The 22,335-nt window shown below is 51.8% G+C and overlaps 1 protein-coding gene across 21 annotated transcripts in view; it reads left to right on the top strand.

The window, feature by feature from the left end:
* The window catches only part of NCOR2 (nuclear receptor corepressor 2), a 336,324-nt gene that overhangs the window by 123,367 nt on the left and 190,622 nt on the right, over positions 1–22,335 (top strand). For all 21 annotated transcript variants that reach the window (XM_019486693.2, XM_019486694.2, XM_019486692.2 and 18 more), the window contains exon 4: positions 1,836–2,016. In XM_019486693.2, the coding sequence (XP_019342238.2) occupies positions 1,836–2,016 (181 nt within the window). The remainder of the gene's footprint in view (positions 1–1,835; positions 2,017–22,335) is intronic.

Here is a 22,335-nt window from a genome sequence, read left to right as displayed (position 1 = left end):
TTCTCATGAATGGTCCCTGGGCCAACTTTATGGCCGGCACCGGGGTTACCGTCTAGAGCGGTGCGGTCTGCAGCAACTCGTGTGACTTGTGCTAGCGCCCAACAAAGAAAGCCCCTGGCTTTGTTCTTGGAATTGGAGTTTGCAGGGCTGGAAGGTAACCCGGGGGGGTGGGGGGGAAACCCAATCTGTGAACTGAGTGTGTCTAGCTTAGAAACCTGTGGGTGTTAATGTTCAGAGCAGACCGACACTTAAAGATCACGTTGCCTGCGTGGGGCTGTTTTCGTGACACCTCCTCTCTAATCTCGCTCAGCCTGGTCGAAAGTCATTGGAAAGACCTACATTGACTTCAGTGGACTTTGGTGAGGGGATAGCAAAGACCGATGCAGATAGAGTAGATTATATTTGTGTGCGGGGGTCTAGCCCGCTCGGACCTGGGCCCATGCCACACGTGCTCCAGACTCGCCCACCACCCCTGCCCCCCACTGCCTCGCTGCCTGTTCAGTGGCTTCATGTCTCGAGCGATCGTGTTAGAAAAAGGCATTTCCCAAGCCCTGGATCTGTCAGTTTTGTGATAAAACTGCACATCTCTCTGACACGTTAAAAATATCATGTCCCCATTCTCTGCTCCTGTTGCAAAGTCAATCCCTGGACATAAGATTGTTTTTGTAGCATCCCTTTGCAATTTCCACCGGAGAGTTTTGATAGGGGAGGGAAAAAAGGCTGGGAAAATGCTTTGAAATCTGTTAAGAAAAAAAGAAAGACGAAAAAATACATCTAAAAAAATGATCTGGCAACAGTGGAATATACTTCTTTTTTTTTTTTCCAAATGTGAGAGAGTGCCTAGGGTAGTTTTTAATTAATAAATCAAGCATGGTAAGTGGAATTGGAGCTGTTTGAACTTGGCTGGCTGGTCATTTGTGACCCCGGCACGCTGGAGAGCGGAGGCTGTTAAGGATGCCGCTTGAATAGCATGGCTGTTCGCACGTAAAGGCTGCAGGGAAGAAGGGATGTTCCCCGTGTTTCTGATTAAGATTAAGCAACAGCCAGGGGCCACTGACCGCGGTGTGCGTGCTCCCTCGCCCCTACGTCGGAGGCCCTCGTGCATGTTCGTGCAGATTCCAGCGAGGTAGGGGAGTGTCGATACGCTCATTTTGCAGATGACCAATTGAGGGGGCAGGCAGACCGGCTGATTTTGATGCAGGGTATTATGCAAGATAGCGTTTCCTGAGCTGGGAGATGAACTCGCTGCACTTAAGCCTGTGGATTTGCTGCTGGTTAGCAAGAGCAGGGCCTGCACTTCATCTCTGTAACACCCAGGACCCGATCAGGCCGTTCAGTTCAGCGAGCACGCAACGTCGGTGCCAATATTTGGGGTTTTCCTCATTGGTACAAGGAAAGCTTTTAACCGCAATTACACATGCCGCAATATCATACCGTCGCTTGTCTTTGCCGCACGGTTCCTGGCCCCGGGACCCCGCGTCCTTCATTCCTACCATTTCAGTCTCCTTTCACAAAAGCCTGCCTTGGTAGCATCATGTTCTACTTTTGAGCAGAAACAGCCTGGGCGGTCTCCGTCTGTGCTGGGTGCTGCACCTCTCGAATGCACCAGAAAGTAGGTGTTAAAGTTGACCTACCGAGAGATGCGGCTCGTTACCTGCGTGAAGGGTGTGAAGTTGTCTTATGACTCATGTGGATGATATGAACTGTAAATTGTATCAAGGACTGTGCCTTCCTGCAATGGTTTCTACCACTTTAGCCTTTTTCGGTTTTTAGAAGTGCCGGGAGCCTTGTGTTTTCTTTCGGCTCTAAAATTGCCTCTCTTTCTTTCTCCCCAGGTCTCAGGAATTGCACCTGCGGACGGAGGCCCATTCCTACCTCTCTGACCTGAGCAAGCAGTCAGATATAGAGTACATTGAAACAAAAAGACCACGACTAGACTTGCTGCAAGACCCGCTGATGCGGCACTCACCTCTCCTCAACCAAAACCAACAAGGAGGGACAGAGGATCTCTCAAAGGTAAAGGGAAGAGCTGCATGCATCCTTAGGATGCTACCCAGGGGCTGAGCGTGCGCTAGGTGGAGCGCTTGCACTGTATACCTTCTACGGGATGTCTGTGGGGCACGTAGAGGTCTTTAACTCTGCCAGACGCTAGTCGACGTGGCAGTGATCTGGCTAAGCTGTTGTAAGGAGAGGTTTTCTAGTGTAACAAGTATGCACTCGCTGGGCTACCAGACATTCGTGACTAAAGCCACATGACGTTCCCATTGCTGTTAGCTGGAACGGGGAAGTCGCACGCCTCCGAGTGAGGTACCGCTTGCTTTTTATTTTGCTGAAATTTTAATTTGCTCCCAGCTGTTTCTTTGAAGCGTTTGAAACGTTTGTTGGTCAGTCAGCAGGCTTCTTGCCCTCAGTACGGTTGCACTTCCCTTTCTTTGAACATTTCCAAATCATCTCGACCAAGGTGAGTAAGTTCGTGCATTGAGCAGCGGAGAGAGCTGCTCTTTCGGGTCTGACACAGCAAAGCCTGCCTCCTCTTAACCCTCCTTCAGCAGAGTAACTTGGAAACTGCCGTGTCTTCTGATGAAATAAATACGATCTCAAAAAAATCCCCTGATTCAGCCAGCCCGTATTTATTTGCATCTGTTCTGCGTTCCACCCAGCACTCTTGCAAGCCCCTGGGAGATGGGTACGGCTGCACGCAGGATGGGTTGCTGAGTCTACGTTGCCTCTAAAAGCAACGAGACGTGGGCGTCCTCTTGCTCAGCAAAGCTGAGTTATAACGATCCTCCGAATTGGAGTGGCATTGGTGGGCTTCAAAGGGAGGCCTGTCAAGTTGGCCTGAGTGAGGAGATGTTTGACTCGTGGGGTGTAAAGCTAGGGGGAAAAAGGAGGCGCTCGGGCTGACATCCCACCGGGAAGAGACAAGATTCCCTACTGAAGGCTGATAACCGGGGTGGGAGATTTTCTGAGGGTCCGGGTCTTTGCTTGAGCAATGCAACCCACTGGGAAGGAATAGAGCAGTGCAACCTTAATGGGCAGCCCCGCATGATGGGCTTGTGACACTCAACACAACACAGACCTGTCCCCTCTGCTCTTTGACAGAATTCTTCCTTGACATAAGACCTGGGCAGCTTGGCCTCTTGCGTGCACCAGCCCTGCTCGTTTGCTGCTCCACAAAGCAGCCGTGACCAGGCAATAGCATTGCCACCCACGCGTTTTCTTTCAGCGCTGTTGGGATGGAGCCGTGCTTGGAAGCAGCTGTTCAGTGAAGAAGAATATGTTCCTTTGACTGCTGGGTGAGGCATCTCGCGGTGGGTGACGAGAGACGCAAACCCCGTGGTGATGAGTTGCAAAGGAGGGAGCCCTTTTTCCAAGCTTCTGCCCATTTCTTGGACAACATTTTCTTTCTCCGCATAACCTCAGCCAACATTTTTGGTCTGTGTCTCACCAGAAAACCATGTACCCTCGCAGCTGCTGGTTTCTAATAATGAGCAAAGTCTGGAATCGAGGCAGAGCTCTTGCCTCCTCTTAAAAAAAAAAAAAAAGTGTGCAGTTTTGTTAAAAGCGTTTGTGTTGCAGATCACGGTGTTCCTGCAGCTGTTTGAAGTCTTGGGGTCTGGACAGAGGAAGAGAGCTGGTGTCTTAAACCAGAAGCAACTTTAGGGCAGCTTGATGTCTTTTAGGAAAATGTCCTTTCTGGCGTGCTCAAGAAGTGGAGCTAGTGCTGGCTGTTAGCCCCTTGCGGCAAAGGGCAGAGTATCCTCATTCCTGTTGAAGTGGACAGGAGAGGAGGGCTTCAGGGACATTGTAGACAACTTCCAAGGATGTGCTAGATGTCTTGCTCCCCAAAGATATGCTGCTTTACCCTTCTAGCCTCATTGACTAGATCAGCAGGGATCTCCTGGCTTTGCTTAGACTTTCAGGACAAGGCTGTTCTTTATGCTAAAGCAGTGAAGACTGAATTCAGCACGTGGTGCTGACAGGGCAAATCTAAATTTGAAATAAGTGCTGGGTGTTCATGGAGTTGCTTCAAACTTACCGTGGCATAATAGGAACAAATTGTGCTCTCGAGTGTTCGGCCTCCTCCGTCCTTGAACTCTGGCAGGGACGGTGCCTCCGTGACGGATCTGCGGGCAGATGATCCCATTCTAATGCAGAAGTGTTTGGCAGGATTTCTTTGCTCTTTGGGACTATCACACTGACACTTGCTCCGAAGCGAAACGTCAGGAGCGTGTGGGCTCTGTGCCCCCGGGTGTGACACGAGTACCTTTCCACGGCTGCCCCGTGAGTCTTCTCTCCCTGAGCTGCCAGTGACTTCCTTGCGAGCAGCCACGACTGTCATCCCCTTGGGCTCCTGTCAGCTTTCCCGCGGAGAGGCGTAACCTTGTGAAACAGCACCCCGTGCCTCTGTCCTTCGCCTGTCTCTAATTCCCATTTAGCACTGTCCTTGCAGGCACTTGGCCCTGACTGTCACGCTGCTCTTTTAGCAACGCGTTGGTTTTTGCACCTCTTCCTCGTACCTCTCAGTTCTTTCAGGCTTATCTTTAGCAACTTTCTTCCCTCTGTGTTTCATGTCAGAAGCCAGAAGTCTCCAGTGTTGTGCATTTGCCAGCTGTGCAGAAGAAAGACTTTGCATTGAAAAGCTAGGTATTCTTGGACTCGCCACTGTTGTCAGAGAGTTTTTATCATTTGTCTTCACGTGGCTGTGATGTACCAGATTGGGAATATGAGAAGAGGGAACATTGCTAGAGCTTGCACTGGGGCTAAGAAATGCGTATGGAAGAACTAAAAGGTTCAGCCCCCCAGGTTGTTTTTTGTGCGTGCATGCATGTGTGCACGCGTGGGTGTGAATGCAAGTTTAAAAAGTTTCACTTAAAATCAGTGGATGCATCAGAGGAAAATTGTTAAGGATGTATTGAGGTGACCAGCTTGTCAAGTTTTGTGCTGAACAATGAACTCCTGGACAACGGAGTTTATAGTGGAAAGGGTTTCTAATAACCAGTTATCTAGTTGCCTTCTCTGCTGCTCTGCAGGGCATCAAAGGTAACTTTGAGGCAGGGGTTTTCAACTTTTGTTCATTTGCAGACCCCTTTGGAAATCCCAGACGGAGGTGAGGACCTCTTTGAATTGTGAATGTGGGTATTCCCATACTTTTGATCAATCATACTTATCTTTTCTGGACCCCTTAGAGAGCTTGCAGCCCCGCCAGGGGTTTGCAGACCGCGGGTTGAAAACGGCTGCTTTACGGCATTCAGTAGTCCTGTTTCCTGGTTTTTTGCTTGTTGCTTTTTTTTCCTGTTCACTTTTTTCCTTCGCTGCCCAGTGCCTTGGCAGTGTCCCTCCGAGGCAGGCTTCCCCCCCCAGCAAATCTTTCCCTTCCTCTTTGAAAGGCAGCTGTTGGGTTAGAAAGGCGGTGGGTGGATCAACACAAGGTTAGCAACTCCCACAGGCCCAGCTGTCAGTTCAGACCTTAAACCCGGTGACCTCACGCCCATGCTATGGTGCTGGCCAAGGATTCGGGCGAGGATAATTTTGGGAGCGCTGGTTGAGGCTTGCCCTGCAGAGGGCATAAGCAGGGCAGGCCTGGATGGTTCCCTGCACTTGCAAGCGCAGCTACTTGGAAGGCTCGGGCGGTAAATTATCACTAATGCTCCTGCTCTGTGGTTTGCTGCATGGCTTTGTAATGGGAATGTTCATCTGTTGCTGGGATTAACCTCTCAGAGTTTCCAGTGGGCTGGACTCGCAGTTATTAATGAAACTGGCTGGAACTTGTGTTGACCTTGGCTGTGGTCCCAGTTGGCTAGGAGGTGACTGGCAAAAGCATAATCTCTAATTGAGTAATCCAGCTCCGAGGGGGGTGGGGAGGCAGCAGCGCTTTGAACTCTGGAGGCTGCAGCGCCCAGACAGGATGTGGAGGAGCGCAGCATTCATCGGCTCGCCACGCACCGCAGCCTGCAGCCGAGTTCGGGAGGAAAAAGGAGGCGACGTCCCGGTGACCTCAGCGTGTCGGTGAGGCATCCAGGGTGCGGGACAGGCCCTATAAAGCCGGGATCATAAGGCAGCCCTCTGCTGATTGATTGCCCTGGAACCAGAGGGCAAAATGTCTGGGTCATAAAGCAAAGCCGATACGAGCAAGCGTCGCCGGAGCAAAGGAGCCACAGGGCCGGTGATTTGTCCGGAGTCAAAACCCTGCTCCTTCCCGCCACTGGTTTCTCTTTTATGTGTTTTATTTAGGCGGCCTGGAGCTTCGCAGTCGAGGGTTTTAACGAAGCTGTTTTCTCTGGTTGGGGAGGATGGGACGACAGTATAATCGGGTGCCTTCTGCACGCTTGCCTCTCCTTCAGACGAAGGGCTGCGGGTGCGATCCTGTTAGAGTTGGCAAATAAGCTGGGGCGATGCGTGCAGGGAAGACCTGCAAAGATACTCCGGGGAGCGACAGGTGCTGCCGTGCATGGTTCAGGAGCTGCCGTCTTTTTGCAAGGGCAGGGCTGTGCTGCTGCAATAAGGCAGTGCGTCTCAAATGGGGTCACCTGCGTGTCTGGGATGTGGTGAGCTTGTGGAGGAGCCGGGAAAGCAGGAGGCAAGGGAGAAGACATGCGAGCGGAGGAGAACATGTACAGCCCTTCTCCATTTCTTCCCTGTCTCTTGGGTTAGTGCAGAGGTTACAGGGGCTGTGGTAGGAAGTGTTACCTCTTTTATTATCCAAACCATAGAAGCATACAGGAACACAGTCGTTCAGCCAGCTGCAAAAGGGGACTTGGGACCGAAAACGCTTGCAGCTGTGCTACGGGGGTACCACGAAAGGCCAACGGCTCGGCCCAGGCGATGGGGAAAAGGATTCCTGTTCTCGGAGCTGACTCGGTTCGCGCGCTGCCCTATCTGTGGTCCGGCCCCAGGACATCACATCCCTGGCCTCGGCACTGCTTGAGAAAGGGAGCTCCATGTACCGAAATGCAGTAAGCATAACACAGGATGCCTCCGATTCAGGACGCCAGGAAAAAAAGGTCAATGGCCCCAGTTCCTTCTCCGCCTCCCTTGCCCTGAGGACACGCTCTAAGAAGTGAAGCAGGGTTTCCTTGATGGTTATTACTTGACGGGCTCTCGGTGTAGTTGGCCACTCATCAGCAAAGAGCGGTATCTGGACCCGGAGTTCAGCAGGTGTAGAGCGGAGGGGGCGGCAATCTGCTCATGTCCATCCATCTGCCTTGGGCTGTTTGAGTAAAAACCTGCTTCTGACAATGGTTTGTTAGTTAGGGCGGGGGCGAGGGGAGAATTTGGGATTAGGACGGAGATGATTCAAAACTATTTCTGGGAAGATGAATAACTTGTTGGCTTTCTCTGTCATTCCAGGCATATTTAACAGCTGAAGTGTTTGGATTGTTTGTGTTGTCATACAGCAAATGCTTCTGGATGGCTTTTCCGGTCTCTCTTCCCTTTCTCTCCGAGGATTAACTTTTACTGTCTTCCAAACACGTGTTTTGGTCCAGAGATCTTGGCCACATCCTACGCGCAGTGGACATACTCGTGTGTGTATGCTTGGGCGTGCATGTGTGCATGTCTGGCTACATGCGTGTAAACACCTGGTATTTTAAAGGGCGTATCCAGGAAGGATTGCAGCCCCTACTGCAAAGCAGGCGTCCCCGAACAAATGTGGGAGCTTGTCAGCAACACGTGCCATGCAATAAGTTGGGACGGGGGGTCTCTATCTTGGCAGTCTCTCCCATTCAGGGCCTGAGCTGCTCTGCCCTGTTCAGCTGTCCGGACCCAAGGGGGGTCTTGCTCAGGTGATCCCTGGGAAAGGTGGTTTCGTGGGTGGGAGGAAGAGTGGATCCGGCAGCAGGCCTTGCAAGAGAGAAGGTGAAAGGGCAGAAGCTCACGGAGCGGTGGTCCATGGTCAGCAGAACTGATTGCCTTGGCGTTTCTGTAGTAGAAGAACAAAACCACGGCTTGGGCATGGCTGTGACTCCTTCCCAGGCTGGGGCGACAGGCAAGCAGCTTACGTGACCCAGGCCGTGCTCCGGAGAGGCAGAACAGTCGTGTCGGAGAGCTCTGGGGTTCACCCCTCGGCAGGGTGAGCAGTGCTTGAGGGTCTTCCCTCGGCTACGAAGCGCTTGCCTTCAGTTTAAGTTGTCATCCAGAAGACAGCCCTGGCAAGATCCCCGTGAGTCTTGCTGCGCGAGGCCCAGGATTGCCGGCACGGTGCAAGCTCTGGTGCAGAGTTTTGATTTCTCCTTTTCCTTCTGCTCATTTGGGGATGATTGACGCTGAAAGCAACCATTTAAATTACCTTTCAAACCGTAACAGTGGAAAAGGACTGCGTGTTAAGGCCGACTGCTCCTAGGGAGCCAGCCCTGTCATTTGCATAATTGGACCTTTCCCTTGCATTCAGTCGGTATTACAAGGTTTGTACAGTGTGACATCTCGCCTAATCTGCTCAGGGTGGATGCAGAGCCCTTCACTTCATACGCGGTGGCCCGGTAATTGGAAGGCCGATTGCTAGGTTTTCTGCTTCTGAAAGGAAGTGTCACAACTCCGCGCGCGTCACGGATGTGCGGGTCATATCACGCCAGGTAATAACCTCTGAAAAATACCATAAGTACTGTGACTTGGGGCAGGACTTGGGTGAGAAGCATTTGGGGGACAGCCAGGAAGGGGTGCTGGTGGTGCAGCGTTGTTCCCAGTCTGCTGGGGAGTGAATCAGTGGAAGCAGCGTGGCATGACGGGGATTTGGCCGCAGGGAACAGGTAGTTGCGGTAGATAACAACAGCCAGACACCGCATGTGGCATCGTCTTGCGAGGAAAGGGAAGTTGGCCCTTCTGTCCTAGATGAATGACATCAAAGGCAGTGACCGTCTCCCTCCCGTCCCCCAAAGACTCAGACTAGTAGCGGTCTGCGCTTTGTACCCGTTTCTTGGGTTTCTCTGCGTTGTTAAATGTGGAGCAGTGCAGCAGTTCATCCCCGGGGGCTGCTGTGCTCAGTGGAGGGGGAAGTGGCTGCTACAGGGGTGTGCAGTCAGGGCAGACCATGAAGCAGTGCAAGATGATTGGGAGTCCTCTTCCTTGCACATTTTGGGGTAGGGTATGTGCAGGCTGCCACCCTGGCAATCCTGGCACCTTTGCTGAGGAACAAAGCCCACCCAGGCGTTCCCACTGTTCACGCTCCGTGTGCTGGACAATGTCCTTTGCTTCCCCTGGCATGGTGCAGGGTATATCCTGGACGGCTCTCAAGACAGATCCCAGAGCTGCTCTGGGTGGGGCAGGACCAAGCGTGCCAAGCTTGTTTCTGAGTACCAGTCCACGATCACCAAAGACACCATATAGACATACCTATATAGATGGCTGTCTCCTGGACACGTTTGTTTGGGGTCCCTGTTCCTCCTCTTCCCCCACATCTATCGTTTCCATCTTGTTGAGGAACATAAGGCCTTTGGGCTTAGGCTGGGCCATGCCATATGTCTGTACAGCCCCTCGCACGCTGCGGGTGCTCCAGAAAACAATGATTCCCCATAGTAATGTCACTAAATCCATACCTGTGAGCATGTCGCGTTTGTGCACATCACGAAAAGAAGCAGCGTGGCATGGGCTGAGCCAGGCTGGATGAATTGTACCTGCTTCCCTGGTGCAAGTGAGTGCTCCTTCTGCCACAGAGACAGGCTGGAAATGGCAGAGGAGATGCTGCAGCCATCAGGGCTGTTGGCTTTGGTCTAACTCGCAGTGAGGGGATTTGGCAACGGAGGGCCGCTGCTTTCTGCGCCTCTTGGAGGGGAGCTGGAATACGTACGCAGAATACCGTAACATCCCCTGCAAGGTCGTAGTGACTTCAGCTCCTGGCACGTCAGAGGGGTTGTCCCTTAACCACGCTCCAAGCAGCAATAGCAGAAGAGAGGCGGCCTGTTCCAGTGGCCCTGTTGCAATAATACTCTGAAAACATCTTTCTTTTTGGACCCAGACCTCCTCTTTTCACGTGGAACTGGTTCAGGCACGTGTTAGCCAGAGAGTGATTATCAGGCTTTCTCGGTTTGTTCTGCGAGCCAGCGCTTTGCATTTGCTCTGTGCAGGGAGAAGTTCAGGGAGGGGGAAACCACAAGCCAACGGCCCCTTTCTGTGCAGCCAGACGGCTGGCTGCACGCGATAGGAGCAGGGAGGGTCGCTTGAGGACAGGCTGCTGACCCTTTTGCTCGCTCAGGCACGCTCTGAAGCTCATGCTTGAGTTCTTAGCACCTTTTAGTTTTCCAGGAGAGGGCAGAGAGCGAGAACACCGCCGTTCCTCCCTCGGGTTCAAGCTCCGACCCAGCTTGTCCACTTCTGCTCCAGTGAGCTCCTCTAGCACCTAATTTACCCCGATGCAAACCGAGGTCAGAATTAGGCCCCTCGGGACTCTGCCGGGCCTTTGCAGAGCTCTGCAATGCAGCGGGCCTGTGCCGAGCGCTCTCGTGTCCAGGTGCTGCATCCATGTATGTGTTCAGCCCAAGCCGTGTTTGCTGTCACGGACCACCCGTGGAACAGGAGCAGCCACCGCTTGTGTTTGTGGAGCTTTCCGACCGACGGAGGAGCTGCCGTTTGGAACAGGAGAACGTAGAGGCGCCGAGCACCGAATGTGCTCAAACCAGCGGCTGGCCTGAGTGCGAGGCTTGCCACTGACCCTTCTGCAGCAGGCCCCAGGCCCTCGGGATGGGGATCCTTCTCCTCCTGCCCACTGGGGCTGCACCTCAGCGCCCCATTTTTCTCCCACTGGGGCGTGAGCATTAAACAAACCCCCGCAGCAGAAGAGCGTGGCAGGCTGACAGCTGTGCACTAAAGAAAGGCTCCTGCATCTGCTCTTGGTGCTACGAGATGGCACGTGGTGGTTCTTGGGTTGTGCATCGCGAACCCGACAGCACAGCAGTTGGGTGCTCAGCTTGTCTCTGCTCTGGCCTAAAGGACTGTGAGCCTGCAGCATTCGGTGCCCTGACTGCATCCCTTAAAGGCTTCCTGGTGATGGGCAGTTAGCGCCCCTTTGAATGAGCACCTGCAGCAGCTTTGTCTGATGAGTGCTTTGTGCCTCCCAACCTGCTCCCGCGCTTTCTAGGGTTGCCTTTGAACCGGCTTCCCCGATGGCTGCTCCGACAGGCTGTTCTTTCTTCTCTAGTCCCTTCGCTGCCACTGAGCTTTGATGGGCTCTGCTGCGGGTGTCTCTGAGATGGATGCACCCACTTCGGGATCGTTGAAAAAGGGCTGTTGCGTAGCAGCAATCATATGCTTTCTGTACTGGGTGTATGGCTCACTGATAGAACAGGGCACAGGAAGGGAGGGATCAGTGGCTTTTATTTCAGATACTGTGTGTGTGAGAGAGAGAGTAAGCATGGCAATCGTACACACTTTCACACTCACTCAATCAGATACTACTTACAAATAAATACAGAGCAACATTTTAGGCATGCTATTCATTGCTGCAGGGTTTCAGTTGTTAAGAATACAGCTTGCAGTAGTGTCCACGAACATTCATTGCCTGTGTGTGTGTGTTGGTGAGTCATGCACACCCTCACACCCAGTCAATTAGATACTGCTTACCAATAAATAGAGAACACACTTCAGGCAGCATGCTATTCATTGCTGTGGGGTTTCAGTCATTAAAAATGCAGCTTACAGTTGTGTCTGTGTGCATATGGTTGCATGTGTGAATACACATGCACACTTACAGTCATGTTAAACAAGTGGAAAGCTGCAATAAAGAATATGCACACTTGTAGGCGTAAATATACGTACGTGCTATGGAACTGGGCTGGTATGTATATGTCCAGTGGATGTATGCCTGAAGACAGTGGTTTCTCAATTTCTTAAATCCTGTGTTCCATGGTATATGGCATGTGAAAATACACTGTCTAACACTCTTGTAAGCTGCATTTTCAAAGGCGCCTTGTAACCATGCAATTCAATGATCCTGTCTTCAGCAGCTGCACTAAGAATGGCTCTCAGTCTCCAGCAAGCCAAATATTGATTTGAGCCGGCCCAGATGCGCTTTGAGACATCACCAGCATTCATGAATGCAGCATAATCTCCAATTGGAGTGGTGGAATTTCATCAGAAAAGCCCCAAAAGGGAGGTTGATTATTGCTTTCTTCCAAATGCCTGAATTTTATTAGCTTCAGTCATTCTTGGCAGGGCAGCGGAATGGGATTTTATAGTTAGCAAAGGAAAAGTAAACACCGTAATCATTTCATAGCCCTGTGCCTGCCAAAGCAAATGGAAATTCCAGCCTTTGTGGGAAGTGGCTGCTTTGCTAACTGATAATAACAAATCCATTTGCAAGTTTATTCTTGTTAAAGGATCTGAATTTTTAGCTATTTGTGTCTTTGGCCTGAAAACGAGGGGGCATTTTAGTTGTTACTGCAGAATAGATGGAGGGACCATTGAGCGTGCAAGCCTGCTCTGGCAATGCTTAGTGGTTTAAGGTGCACTTTCCCCTTTGCCTCTAAGAGTCTTTTGATCCCAGGGGCGGCTGGCAGCTTTCTGGTTTGTCCGTGCAATCGTCATTCTCGTCTGAATAGTCTGAACAGGTGCTGATGGTAGGACCTGGGCCTTTCCTGAGGGCTCCTCAAGGTAGCTCGTGCCCCTGCTGCATCCCGAGGAAACCTGTTCAGCAGCAGGAACCGGTGTGGTGAGCAGCACTCGCAAAAGCTTCCTCCGGAGGGTCTACTAGGTTGGCGCGTTCGTCTTGAAAACGGGTGCCAACAACTGATATTTAGTAGATCCTGGAGCCTTTTGGTGTGTTGGAGAAGATCTGATCGCCCTTCCAAACGGGGAGCTGCCATTACCTTATGCAGCCCATTTAAAAGTTCCTGTTCCTCTGTTGTGTCTCAGTTGAAAGAAGCTGGTTGGACTGGTTCTTGGTGGGGTATCAGCAGGGCAGCCAGAGAGATGGTGGCTGGAAGTGAGCAATACTCCGCTATTTCGAGCCACGTGGGTCCATATTCCCTGGAGTTTAGCCTGGTTTTCCCTGGTTGTGCACAGGTTTATCTGGGCGTACAGACTTCACTAGTGTTTGTATTCAAGCTAGCGACCAGGTGAGTTCCTCCTGAGCAATGCAATGAAATCATCCTACGGCGCTTGTGGTGTTACAGGGGATCAGGGGTTATCGGGGCCTCCCGGTAAAACTCCCCTTTGACTGCGACGGAAGTTGAGTTAGGTCCTACGTGTTGCATTGCACAAACCCACAGAGCCGTAGACACGTAGGGCACGAGGGAGTTTCCACTCTGAACTCAGTTGCCTTCCTTGCTGCCGCGTGCTGGGGTCAGGTTGCAGGGCCCTGGAGACTGACAGAAAGCAGGCCGGCTCTTCAAGGAAATGGCTCCTAAGACGGCAAGCGGTCAGGAATGCCCGGACATGTGTCTGCACAATTATTGGAACAATAAACCACTGCTCCTGATGGCCACGAGGAGCACAGCTGGTGGGAATGGTGCATTATCAGCGTCGTGTTGTAGTCCTGGGCAAAATGCATACAGCCTGCGTGCGGGGTGAAGTTACCCGGGACCTACCGATACTCGTCCAGGGCTCCTGTCTCGGGTCTGATCTGATCCGATTTGCAGGTTCCTCAGCATCCTCAGAACAGGCCCTCTCCGTGCAGGCAGGGATAGTATTAGATAGATGGCCCTAAAGATCCCTTCCCACCCAAGGGTCCCCTGCCCCAGAACGCTGTACCCGGACCGACTGTGCTTGGCAGTGTTTGGGCCCACAGCTGTAGCATGTGTTTTAATAGGTAAAAAGCAACTGCCGGGGTTGCTGATGGATGCCTTGGAGGAGTGGAAACGAGGCAGACAGCTGCACCGGGTGTGGTTGTGTCCTGTGGTTGTGCCATTGTTTCAGCGAACTCATTGTCTATAATATCGCACGCACGTGTTTCGGGGTGGTGCATCCCATAGCATGTGGCCAGCTTTCCCTTAAACGGGCAATACCAAAATACAGAGGCAGGTTTACGTTGCAGTTTACAGGACCCCCCACCCCACCGCTCTGGCTACTGCTGTCCCCAGGGCCTCCAGGCTCCCTGTCTCTCCCTTGGCTTTCGCCTCCTGCCCCGGGGTGGGGGACAAGGGAGCCTGTGACTCTGACTTCGGGGGGGCCCAGAGCCCCCATGCAGCACGGAGGCATGCATGCGCGTGCAGCAGAGGAGAGAACGGATGCAGGGAAGGGAAGGGATTTTGCCCAAGGCCATCTGGGAAGGCGGCCAAGGTCTCTCCTGACTTTTGGCCGTCGCTGCAGCTACTAGAAAGCAGTGCGCGGTTGAACCCGCACACCAAGTTACGCTGGCAATAAGCAGTGCTCCTCAGGTATGTGCACCGAGCTCAGCACTGGTAAGAGGTGCTGGGATAACTGTCCCACTTGCTGACACCCAGGGGACCAGCACAGCCTACGTGGCAGCAGCCTGTCTTGACTTTAGCTTGGAAAGGAATAGCTACGTGAAGGGAGCTTTTGGTCTCCGTGGCCCGTTCAATCCAGTGGTAGTTCTGCCCTTGGCATAATAGTGACTCGGGCCCAAAACGGGGCATCGGTCTGGTCCCACAACTCGGGCCACACGCGACTACTAGGTGGTGATGGATAACGCTGGGTGTCACAGAGCATCCTTTCTCCCAGGGGAGCCCTTTCACACCTAAGCCACTCAGCCTCTTGCCGTGGCATAAATAACGTTAACGTAACTGGGGCCGTTGGGCAGCAGAGAGAGCAGGGGAGCAACGGCGGCAGCCTCGGGGAGTAGCTTTTATTTGCAGAACTGATTTAAATAGAGCTGTCTTGGTTCGTTCACTTTGCTTCCCTGCGCATCTGTCACCCCTGCCAGCCACCTCCCCGGTGTTAGCACAATGCGCCACGGCTGATTAACACCCTGACAGAGACCCCTCTCTGTACCCATCTCGGCATCCTCGTGGTTGCACTGGCATTTGAGGTGGCGCAGCTGAGACCTCGCTGCCTTCGGGGTCTGCGTCTCCCTCCCTAGCCTGACTGGTGGCATGAAATTTTGCAGTTTCTGAAGAGGCATTTCTGTCTCAAAAGCCATGCGCTCAAGTGCATCTCAAGTGGGATTTCTTTCCCCCAGCCCTGCTCTGAATGGGAGCATTTAGAAATCTCATTTCCTCTCCCTGATAGCGTGAGGCTGAGAAGGGCATTTGATTTTTTTTTTTAAATAAATGAGATTATTAGAAGCTGGGCCTGGTGGAATCTTTTTCCATCCTCTTTATCGGCTTGCTTTGTTGAAGGATGTACTGACATCCTTCTTAAAGGGACTGGAGCTTCCAGTGCCTCAAGGCAGGTCTCTGGCCTGTGATGTTGCAGACTTAGCTCCTAGCAGCTTTCAAACCCAACAGGATTCTTCCTGCTGGCTTTTATTGCACGGGCACGGCATGGCACGGCCCGGCCCATGCTTAGGGCAAAGTGCACTTTTCAGAGTCGTTGCACGTTGCTTTGTAGATGCCGGGGACGGAGGAGGGGATACCACGATGTTCTCTCGAACGTTGGAACCAAGGGTAGGTATTCAAGTGCCGGTTGAATCGGTGAATTATGGAGGATTCAGCAGTTCTCTGGACTAGTCCTTGGATGGACAGTAATGTGAAGTTTCTCAGGTCGCACTACTGGGAGTAACAAGGGATAACGGCCACAAGTTGACGGAGAGTAGATTCAGGCTAGACATCAGGAGGCGCTACTTCACTGTCAGGGTGGCTAGGATCTGGAACCAACTTCCAAGAGAAGTGGTGCTCGCACCTACCAAGGGGGTCTTTAAAAGGAGGCTGGACAGACACCTTGCCGGGGTCGTTTGACACCAGCTTTCTTTATTTCCTGTCCATGGCATGGGGTCAGACTTGATGACCTGCTCAAGTCCCTTCCAACCCTACCTACTATGAAATTATGAAACTATGAAGATGCCCAAACACCTATGGTTCCCAAGTGACTTAGGTTTCTAAGCCACTTAGAGAGAAGGGCCTTTGGAAATATCAGCCTAAATTACTTTGACTGCTGCTTTAGAGCTAAGATCATTTTTATAAACTGTCCCTTAATATTCACTCTGTTGTGTGGCTCCTTTTCATTTGGTCATTGGTTACTCAGATACTAGTGACCTTAACTCATGCTATCCAAATCTATTACAGTGGAATATAGATGGTGAGTACCTCCTTTGTGCTGGCACTGGAACTTGTCGAGAGCCCCTATACACGGCACATTTATGCCACAATTCATGTGTTAATTGTGACATAAATGGCAAGGGTGTAACCTGGCCACCTAATTTAAGGTGCCATGAAATGGCAAGCCAGCCATAAAAATGTTCCACGTATAATGTAGAACATTTTTATGGCAGGTTTGGATGGTGACTTGCACTGAATGTGCGGCATGTCTGGGGCTGCCCCAGGGCTGATATTAGTTGCTTGTCGGCCCTGGACACAGGACCACGCTGGGTAGTCCTGGGCTAAAGGCACCCGGCTTTCAACTTGCTGGTGGAGGGGGAGCCCGAGTTCAGCATCCTAGGTTGTCTCTGCACTGGCAAGTAAGAAGGATGTGATTGGGATCTGATCCCAAAATCACGCCGCCTACCATGCACATGTGGCAGGCAGATGGCGCGCTTGTTGAGATCCCATGGTGCCTTTAAATGAAGATGCACCAGAGGCTTTCATGGATCACTTGAAGATTCTCGGATGTATGGTGCTTTCTTACTCTGAATTAGTGTTTAGAGATCATGGTAAATGGGCTCCGAACGACATCTGCGAGGACGCTGCTTGCTCCTGATGCTGGTGGGGGTGCTCCCTGGGCACAGTGCCGGGTCATTCCCCTCTGGTTCATCCGGTCTCGTTACAAATGACTCACGGAGCCCGGCCGCTCTCGGAAAGGAGAACGGGCCCAGAAGTTCTGAATCAGATTTCTTCTTCCCAGGGAATCCCCACGACTTCAATGTGGGAAGAAGGCTTCAAATGTTTATTTATATACTTAAAGTAATTGCCGGGGTAAGAGGCACTGGGAAAAATGTGAAGAGGAAGAGGGACCGCAGAGGCCAGTGACAGACAGTTTCTGTGGAAGCCGATTGCGCCTATTCAGATATTCTGAGGAAAGCCGCCCGAGGGTTACAAGTTCCCAGAAAGCCGTTGTGGTTTTGAGCCCTATTGGTCAAGCAGTTTGTTGCAGGATGAGGCCTTTGAAGGGATTTCTGCTCTTCATTCCTCTTTCTGGCTGATTTTTTTTTTTCCTTTCCCTTAACCACTCAGTAAATGCTAATTTTCATCTCTCTCCAAATTACTCGTGGCATTTCTCACAGGCAGCTGGGGAGCAGATAGCTTTGTCGGTAACGTGCTTGATTGCAGAACGAATGATTTTTATGCAGAGGGACAGGCAGGCGGGGGAAGCGTTTGGGAATAAGGTGGCCCAGAGCTTCACGAGCAGCACGTGGTACGAGGCCATAGGCTCTGCCTAGTGCTAGGCATGGAGGGTGAAGGCGTAATGTATTGCTGGATGCCCAACAGTTTCCTGTCTTGGTGATACCCTCTTGTTCAGAGTTGCACAAAGACTCTAGCGGAGCAAGCAAGGGTCGGTACGAGGATGATTTTGCTGGTTACCTCTGAAGTCCTTCAGCCCGCTCCCGTGTACGACCGGCCCCTCATCTGCCTCTGGAGAGCTGCAGACGTAGCACAAGGATCCCCTGGTACTTTGGGTGGAGGTGGGTTGTTCAGCCCAGCCATCCTGGCCCAACTCCAGATTGGATCGTTAAAATTTGCCTTGTTCAATCCACCCTGTAATTTCCATCGGCGGAGTCCTCGTTCAGCCCCGTCCGTTCCTGTCTAAGAGACACCAAATGATCAAACCTGCCCTTTGTCGCTTTGCCGGCACTGTCCTTCCGCCCGAGATGGACCATCGCAGGCCAGGGGCAGTGCATGACGGCTGCTTTGTGACCAGGTCAGAAAATTCGTGGGAGAAGCTTTGAGTGTTGGATCACTTTGCGAGACACCCAAAACCGATTTCTGCAGGCTCCTGTTGTCCTTTGAGAACCTAAAAAAGAGCATTTACCCACTCCGTGTCCATCTTTGCACCTCCAAACCTAGCAGTTAAACACCTAGTCCAACACCTTCCTACAGTCAAAGACTGACATCCGTCCCCCCTTTGCAGATGAACCTTTGCATCCAGTAAGCCAGAGAAGCAAACCGAGCGCTGGGGTTGTGGCTTTTGTTAGGGTGGTGTTATTTTTTTTTTCTCCCCCTTTTACCTTCTGAGCTCTTTAGTAGCCAGGTGGGTGGTTTGCGAACAAGGAAATGAAAACCCCAAACACGAGCTCTTTTGAGCGAGTTGGGGGGAGCGTGTGAAACTTGCAGTTGTCGGTAAACTCTCTTCGTTGCCTAAAGGTGTCTGCCACGGAGGTGAAAGGAGAGGAAGCCAGACATGCAAATGCTGAAACAATATGGTTACAAGAACAATATGGTGGTAAGAACAGAAGGGACGGTCTTTTGCCCTGACAGCGACTACGTGCTCGGCGCACTACGGTTACATAAGGAGCAGTCGTGGACTTCCTTTAAAGGGTCACACAAGGCTGGCTTGTAAACCAGTCCGTCTGACCCCGTGAAATAAGGGATGTGGCATTTAGGATTGAATGTGAGCAAGTTCAAGAAGTAGGCACTGACTTTGGGATGTTGGCACACGGGGAAAGGACCCTCTACATGGTTATCGGTGGGGATAAGAGGGTATAGGTTCGTTGATCATTGAGGTTGCAGAGTGAAATATGAAAATGCCACTTAAGGAACTTTTCATTCTGCCCCCCCTGAGGCTTATGTAGACTTTAATGACAGGGCCCCATGCTCGTTAAGTGAACTGGCTCAACTAATGAGCAGCTGTTTGATATTTTACGTTCTCCTTGGTCAGCGTGTGGCCCTCAGCCTTATTTACTGCCCACGGTTCAAGCTCTGTTTTGAGTGCCGAATCCTCGATTTCTTCATGGGCTTCCCTGTGGCACTTGGATGCCACGTGACTCCTGGGGAATCTCAGCCTGGCGACGCGGGACAGCGCCGGGATCTCCGCGTCACCAATGGAGGGGTGCTGAGAGACTGCAAGAAGAGGGCCAGCTATATATGGACCTATTTTCCTTGAACCTTGTTCTTGAGAACAGCTGAAGCAATTTGGCAGAAGCTTATCACCCCCCCTCCTTCCCTCCACCTCCTCAAAACTGGAAAACTTGGGCCAGCTGTTCACATTTTGGCAAAGTTTTATAAAGCACTGAAAACACCAGGCCTTACCGTGGGACATGCTCAAGCAGCGAGAGTGCCCAAGGTGGCAGGGTTTGTGGGGGGAAGGTATGCAGCCAGTACAATTTTTAATCTGCTAACGGGAATGCAAGAAGCTAGACAGGCAAAGCACCCAGTGGTCAGTGCGAGGCCCCAGGCATTTTGCCCGAGTCAGGATTTCTGGATTTGGCCCATCTCCTAAGTGGCGCTGAAGGGGATAAGCGGTGTTTATTGCTGCTTCTGTAATAACCTAGGATCTGTGAAGCGTAATGTTGTGGGACGGCCTCTTTGAGCGCAAGCAAGTTTTGCAAGACCAGATACTGTGCATAAGTTTGTGCATTTAACCATAGCACTTAACTGGCAAGGTTTACCACCCTCCAGTCTGCGGGAGAGGGAGGGACATCATTTGTTACTTGTTTTGCAGTTAAATTGCTTCAAGCTGTTGAAATATTGGAGAAGGGTTTTGACCTACTTTCCTGCAAACTAAAAGGAAAAAAAAAGGGGGTGGGTATTGAATTATTTTCTGCTCGGGCTACAGGGAATCCAGCCGGATTAGGGGGAATGGCATGTCATGGGCCTTCCTGAAAAGCTGCACATATAAAAGCCAACTCCTCCTGTAGAGCGTCTCAGTCTGCTGCTTGGTTAGCTCCCATCCAGGAGAATATCTACTTTTTTAAAATCCTATGTACATGGTTATTATTATTATTTTTTTTTTTTTTACCCTCGGCGTGCTTTGCACGCTGTTGTGTGTGGGAACAGAGGAAAAACACACGTAATCCTTAGATCCCACAGCTTCGAATTGCTGACACACGGTGATTAGATTTGCCTGGGAACGTGCAGGCGTTTGCTAATCGACTGCGTTTTCTGACGGTCGGGGTAGCGGAGCATCCTTCGCATCATCCCGTCCATGCAGCGGGACGCGCTTCCTTCCCCGACCCAATGGGTTGCTGGTTTTGACACTGCGACTCCCCACTTCTCCGGGAGCACGTTTCCAGCAGAAAACCCTGACCCTTGGATGCAGGCTCGCTGAGCTCGGGGGGGGTTGAGGTCTCTGAGCGACTCCTGGCAAGCTTTGGCATGACTGCGCGCAAGGATCCAGTGCAGTTTGCAGCTGCACGTGCGCTTGCACCTCCCTAGGAAGATCTCACAGCGGCGTTTCGTTTTATTGTAGACGCTACAAGTTGCAGGTGCTTCCGAATTGCATTTCCGGTTACAAACAGGCGACGGGAAGGGTCAGCGGTCTGCGAGACTGCGTGGAAACAAAAGCGTTCGAGTCTCCTCTGCGTCTCGCTGTCGGGGCTCTTTTGCTTCTTGCCGCCTTTGTCTGTGCTGGGAGAACAAGTCAGTTTTGCTTTGGCTTTGACTTTCGCTTTAGCCTTCAGGTTTCGGGTGCTCCTGGGACAAGCCTTGAACAATGGCTTCTGCTGGCCCTAGAAATATTGGAAGCGATTTTTCTCCATGTTTATAGATTTATCCTGTTTGAGGGGGGGTTTCAGGAGTTTTGTAAACTTGTTGCCAGGCCTTGGAGCGGGAGTCGGGTCACTCCTCTCTGCTGCAGACCTGCCCCGTGAACTCCTCCCGACCTGTTTGCTGTGGTTGGTGTTAAATTGGAGAAGTTCTGTCAAAGCCCAGTTCCCCTTTTCCCCAATTTCCATAGAAATCGCAACCCTTTGGTTGAGCTGGACAGAATTGCACAATGCTTTCCAAGCCGCTGCCTCGTGGAGATGGCTGGAGAGCAAACTGCGCTCTGCCTTGTAGCCCAGCTTCATTGTTAGCAGTGTAATGGGGATTTAATTAGTTTGCTGAGTTAAGCTGCATTTGCCGAGTCCGTCGAGGTCCGAGTGACTCGGCTGACGCGGCTTTCATCTCCAGATACGGTTGCAGGCAGGCAGGGCCCTTTGTGGCCCATCACAGCACTGGAGCTGCTGTCGTTTCTCCATCTACATTTAGTTTTGTCCTATCTGGGTCTGCAGAAACCGGGACCCGTCGTAATTCCCGCCCGCTGTCCATCGTAATTCTTCTCCTTCAGCGGGTAGGTGTGCGCGCAGGGAGGAATCGCACTGGGATGCTCGTAGCATTTGCACAACGCTGCGTGTGGTGTTATATATATAATATGCAGTTGACAATTAGGAAATGACAACCTTTACTACCACTGCGTACAGAAGGATCGGGAAGGGGTTTTACAGCCAACCAGCGCTTAAAGCTGCCTCACTCTCCAGGGAAAGAGGGACTGTTGGTAATCTACCCATTTTACAACTGGGTAAGCCAAGGCACAGAAAAATCAGGCTCTTTGCTGAAAGTCATCTAATGAGGGGACCATAGAAATTAGAATAGAAATGAAGAGACCTGACTCCAGTTCCCTTGTCCCTATCCATCAGACTGTCCTCTCTCTCTCTCTCAGACGGCTTCCAGGGGCTGACGAGCAAAAGCGTCTCTCCGTGCGCCCCATGTCCTCCCTGCTGCATAGGTAGCGGTTTCACTGCCAAGTGGGAGTCCCAAGCAGTTGGGCATGATCTGAGCTCAGTCAAGGGACTGCAGTGGACGTGATGACACCTTCACACTGGTATAAAAAGGAGGGGACAGCTAACGCAACCCCCAAAGCAGGCGTATCTTCCCCGTTCTGGTGGACAGTTGCCCCTAAAAGCATCGGGGGTAAACTCCTATGGCTTCATATGTCCAGGCCCATCCTTTGCCATTTGCTAAAGGCAAGCAGGGGCTTCCTCTATGGCCTGATCGCTGCAGGGGTTATGGTGCATTGGGACACATCTGTCCTCTCCATGCCACCTCGGCAGCCTCTTCGCCTGCCATCAGGGGCAGATACCACTGTACCCCTGCACGCTGTTTGGGACAGTCTGTCCTCTTCCCCCCGTCTCGCCGACTCTCCCTTGTCCAAGCCACCCCCTGTCCACATCTCTTCTGTTGTCTGATGGCTTTACCGACATCATGTCATCCAGCCTTGCACGGGCTCCGCCAGCGAGGGCGCTTCTGTTACCAAGGGCAGAAAAGCCAGGCCACGTGTCTGGGACCGCAGAGCACAGCCACTGCTGGAGCTAGGGGTGGTGTTTAAGATGTCTAGATCCCGTGCTTTATACAATGCATTTGTACGGTGGTCTTTAACAGG

The sequence above is a fragment of the Alligator mississippiensis genome, chromosome 10 (assembly GCF_030867095.1).
Source record: "Alligator mississippiensis isolate rAllMis1 chromosome 10, rAllMis1, whole genome shotgun sequence".
NCBI classification, from domain to species: domain Eukaryota; kingdom Metazoa; phylum Chordata; order Crocodylia; family Alligatoridae; genus Alligator; species Alligator mississippiensis.
The sequence above is the reverse complement of the archived record's forward strand: the minus strand, read 5'-3'. Positions and strand labels throughout refer to the sequence as shown.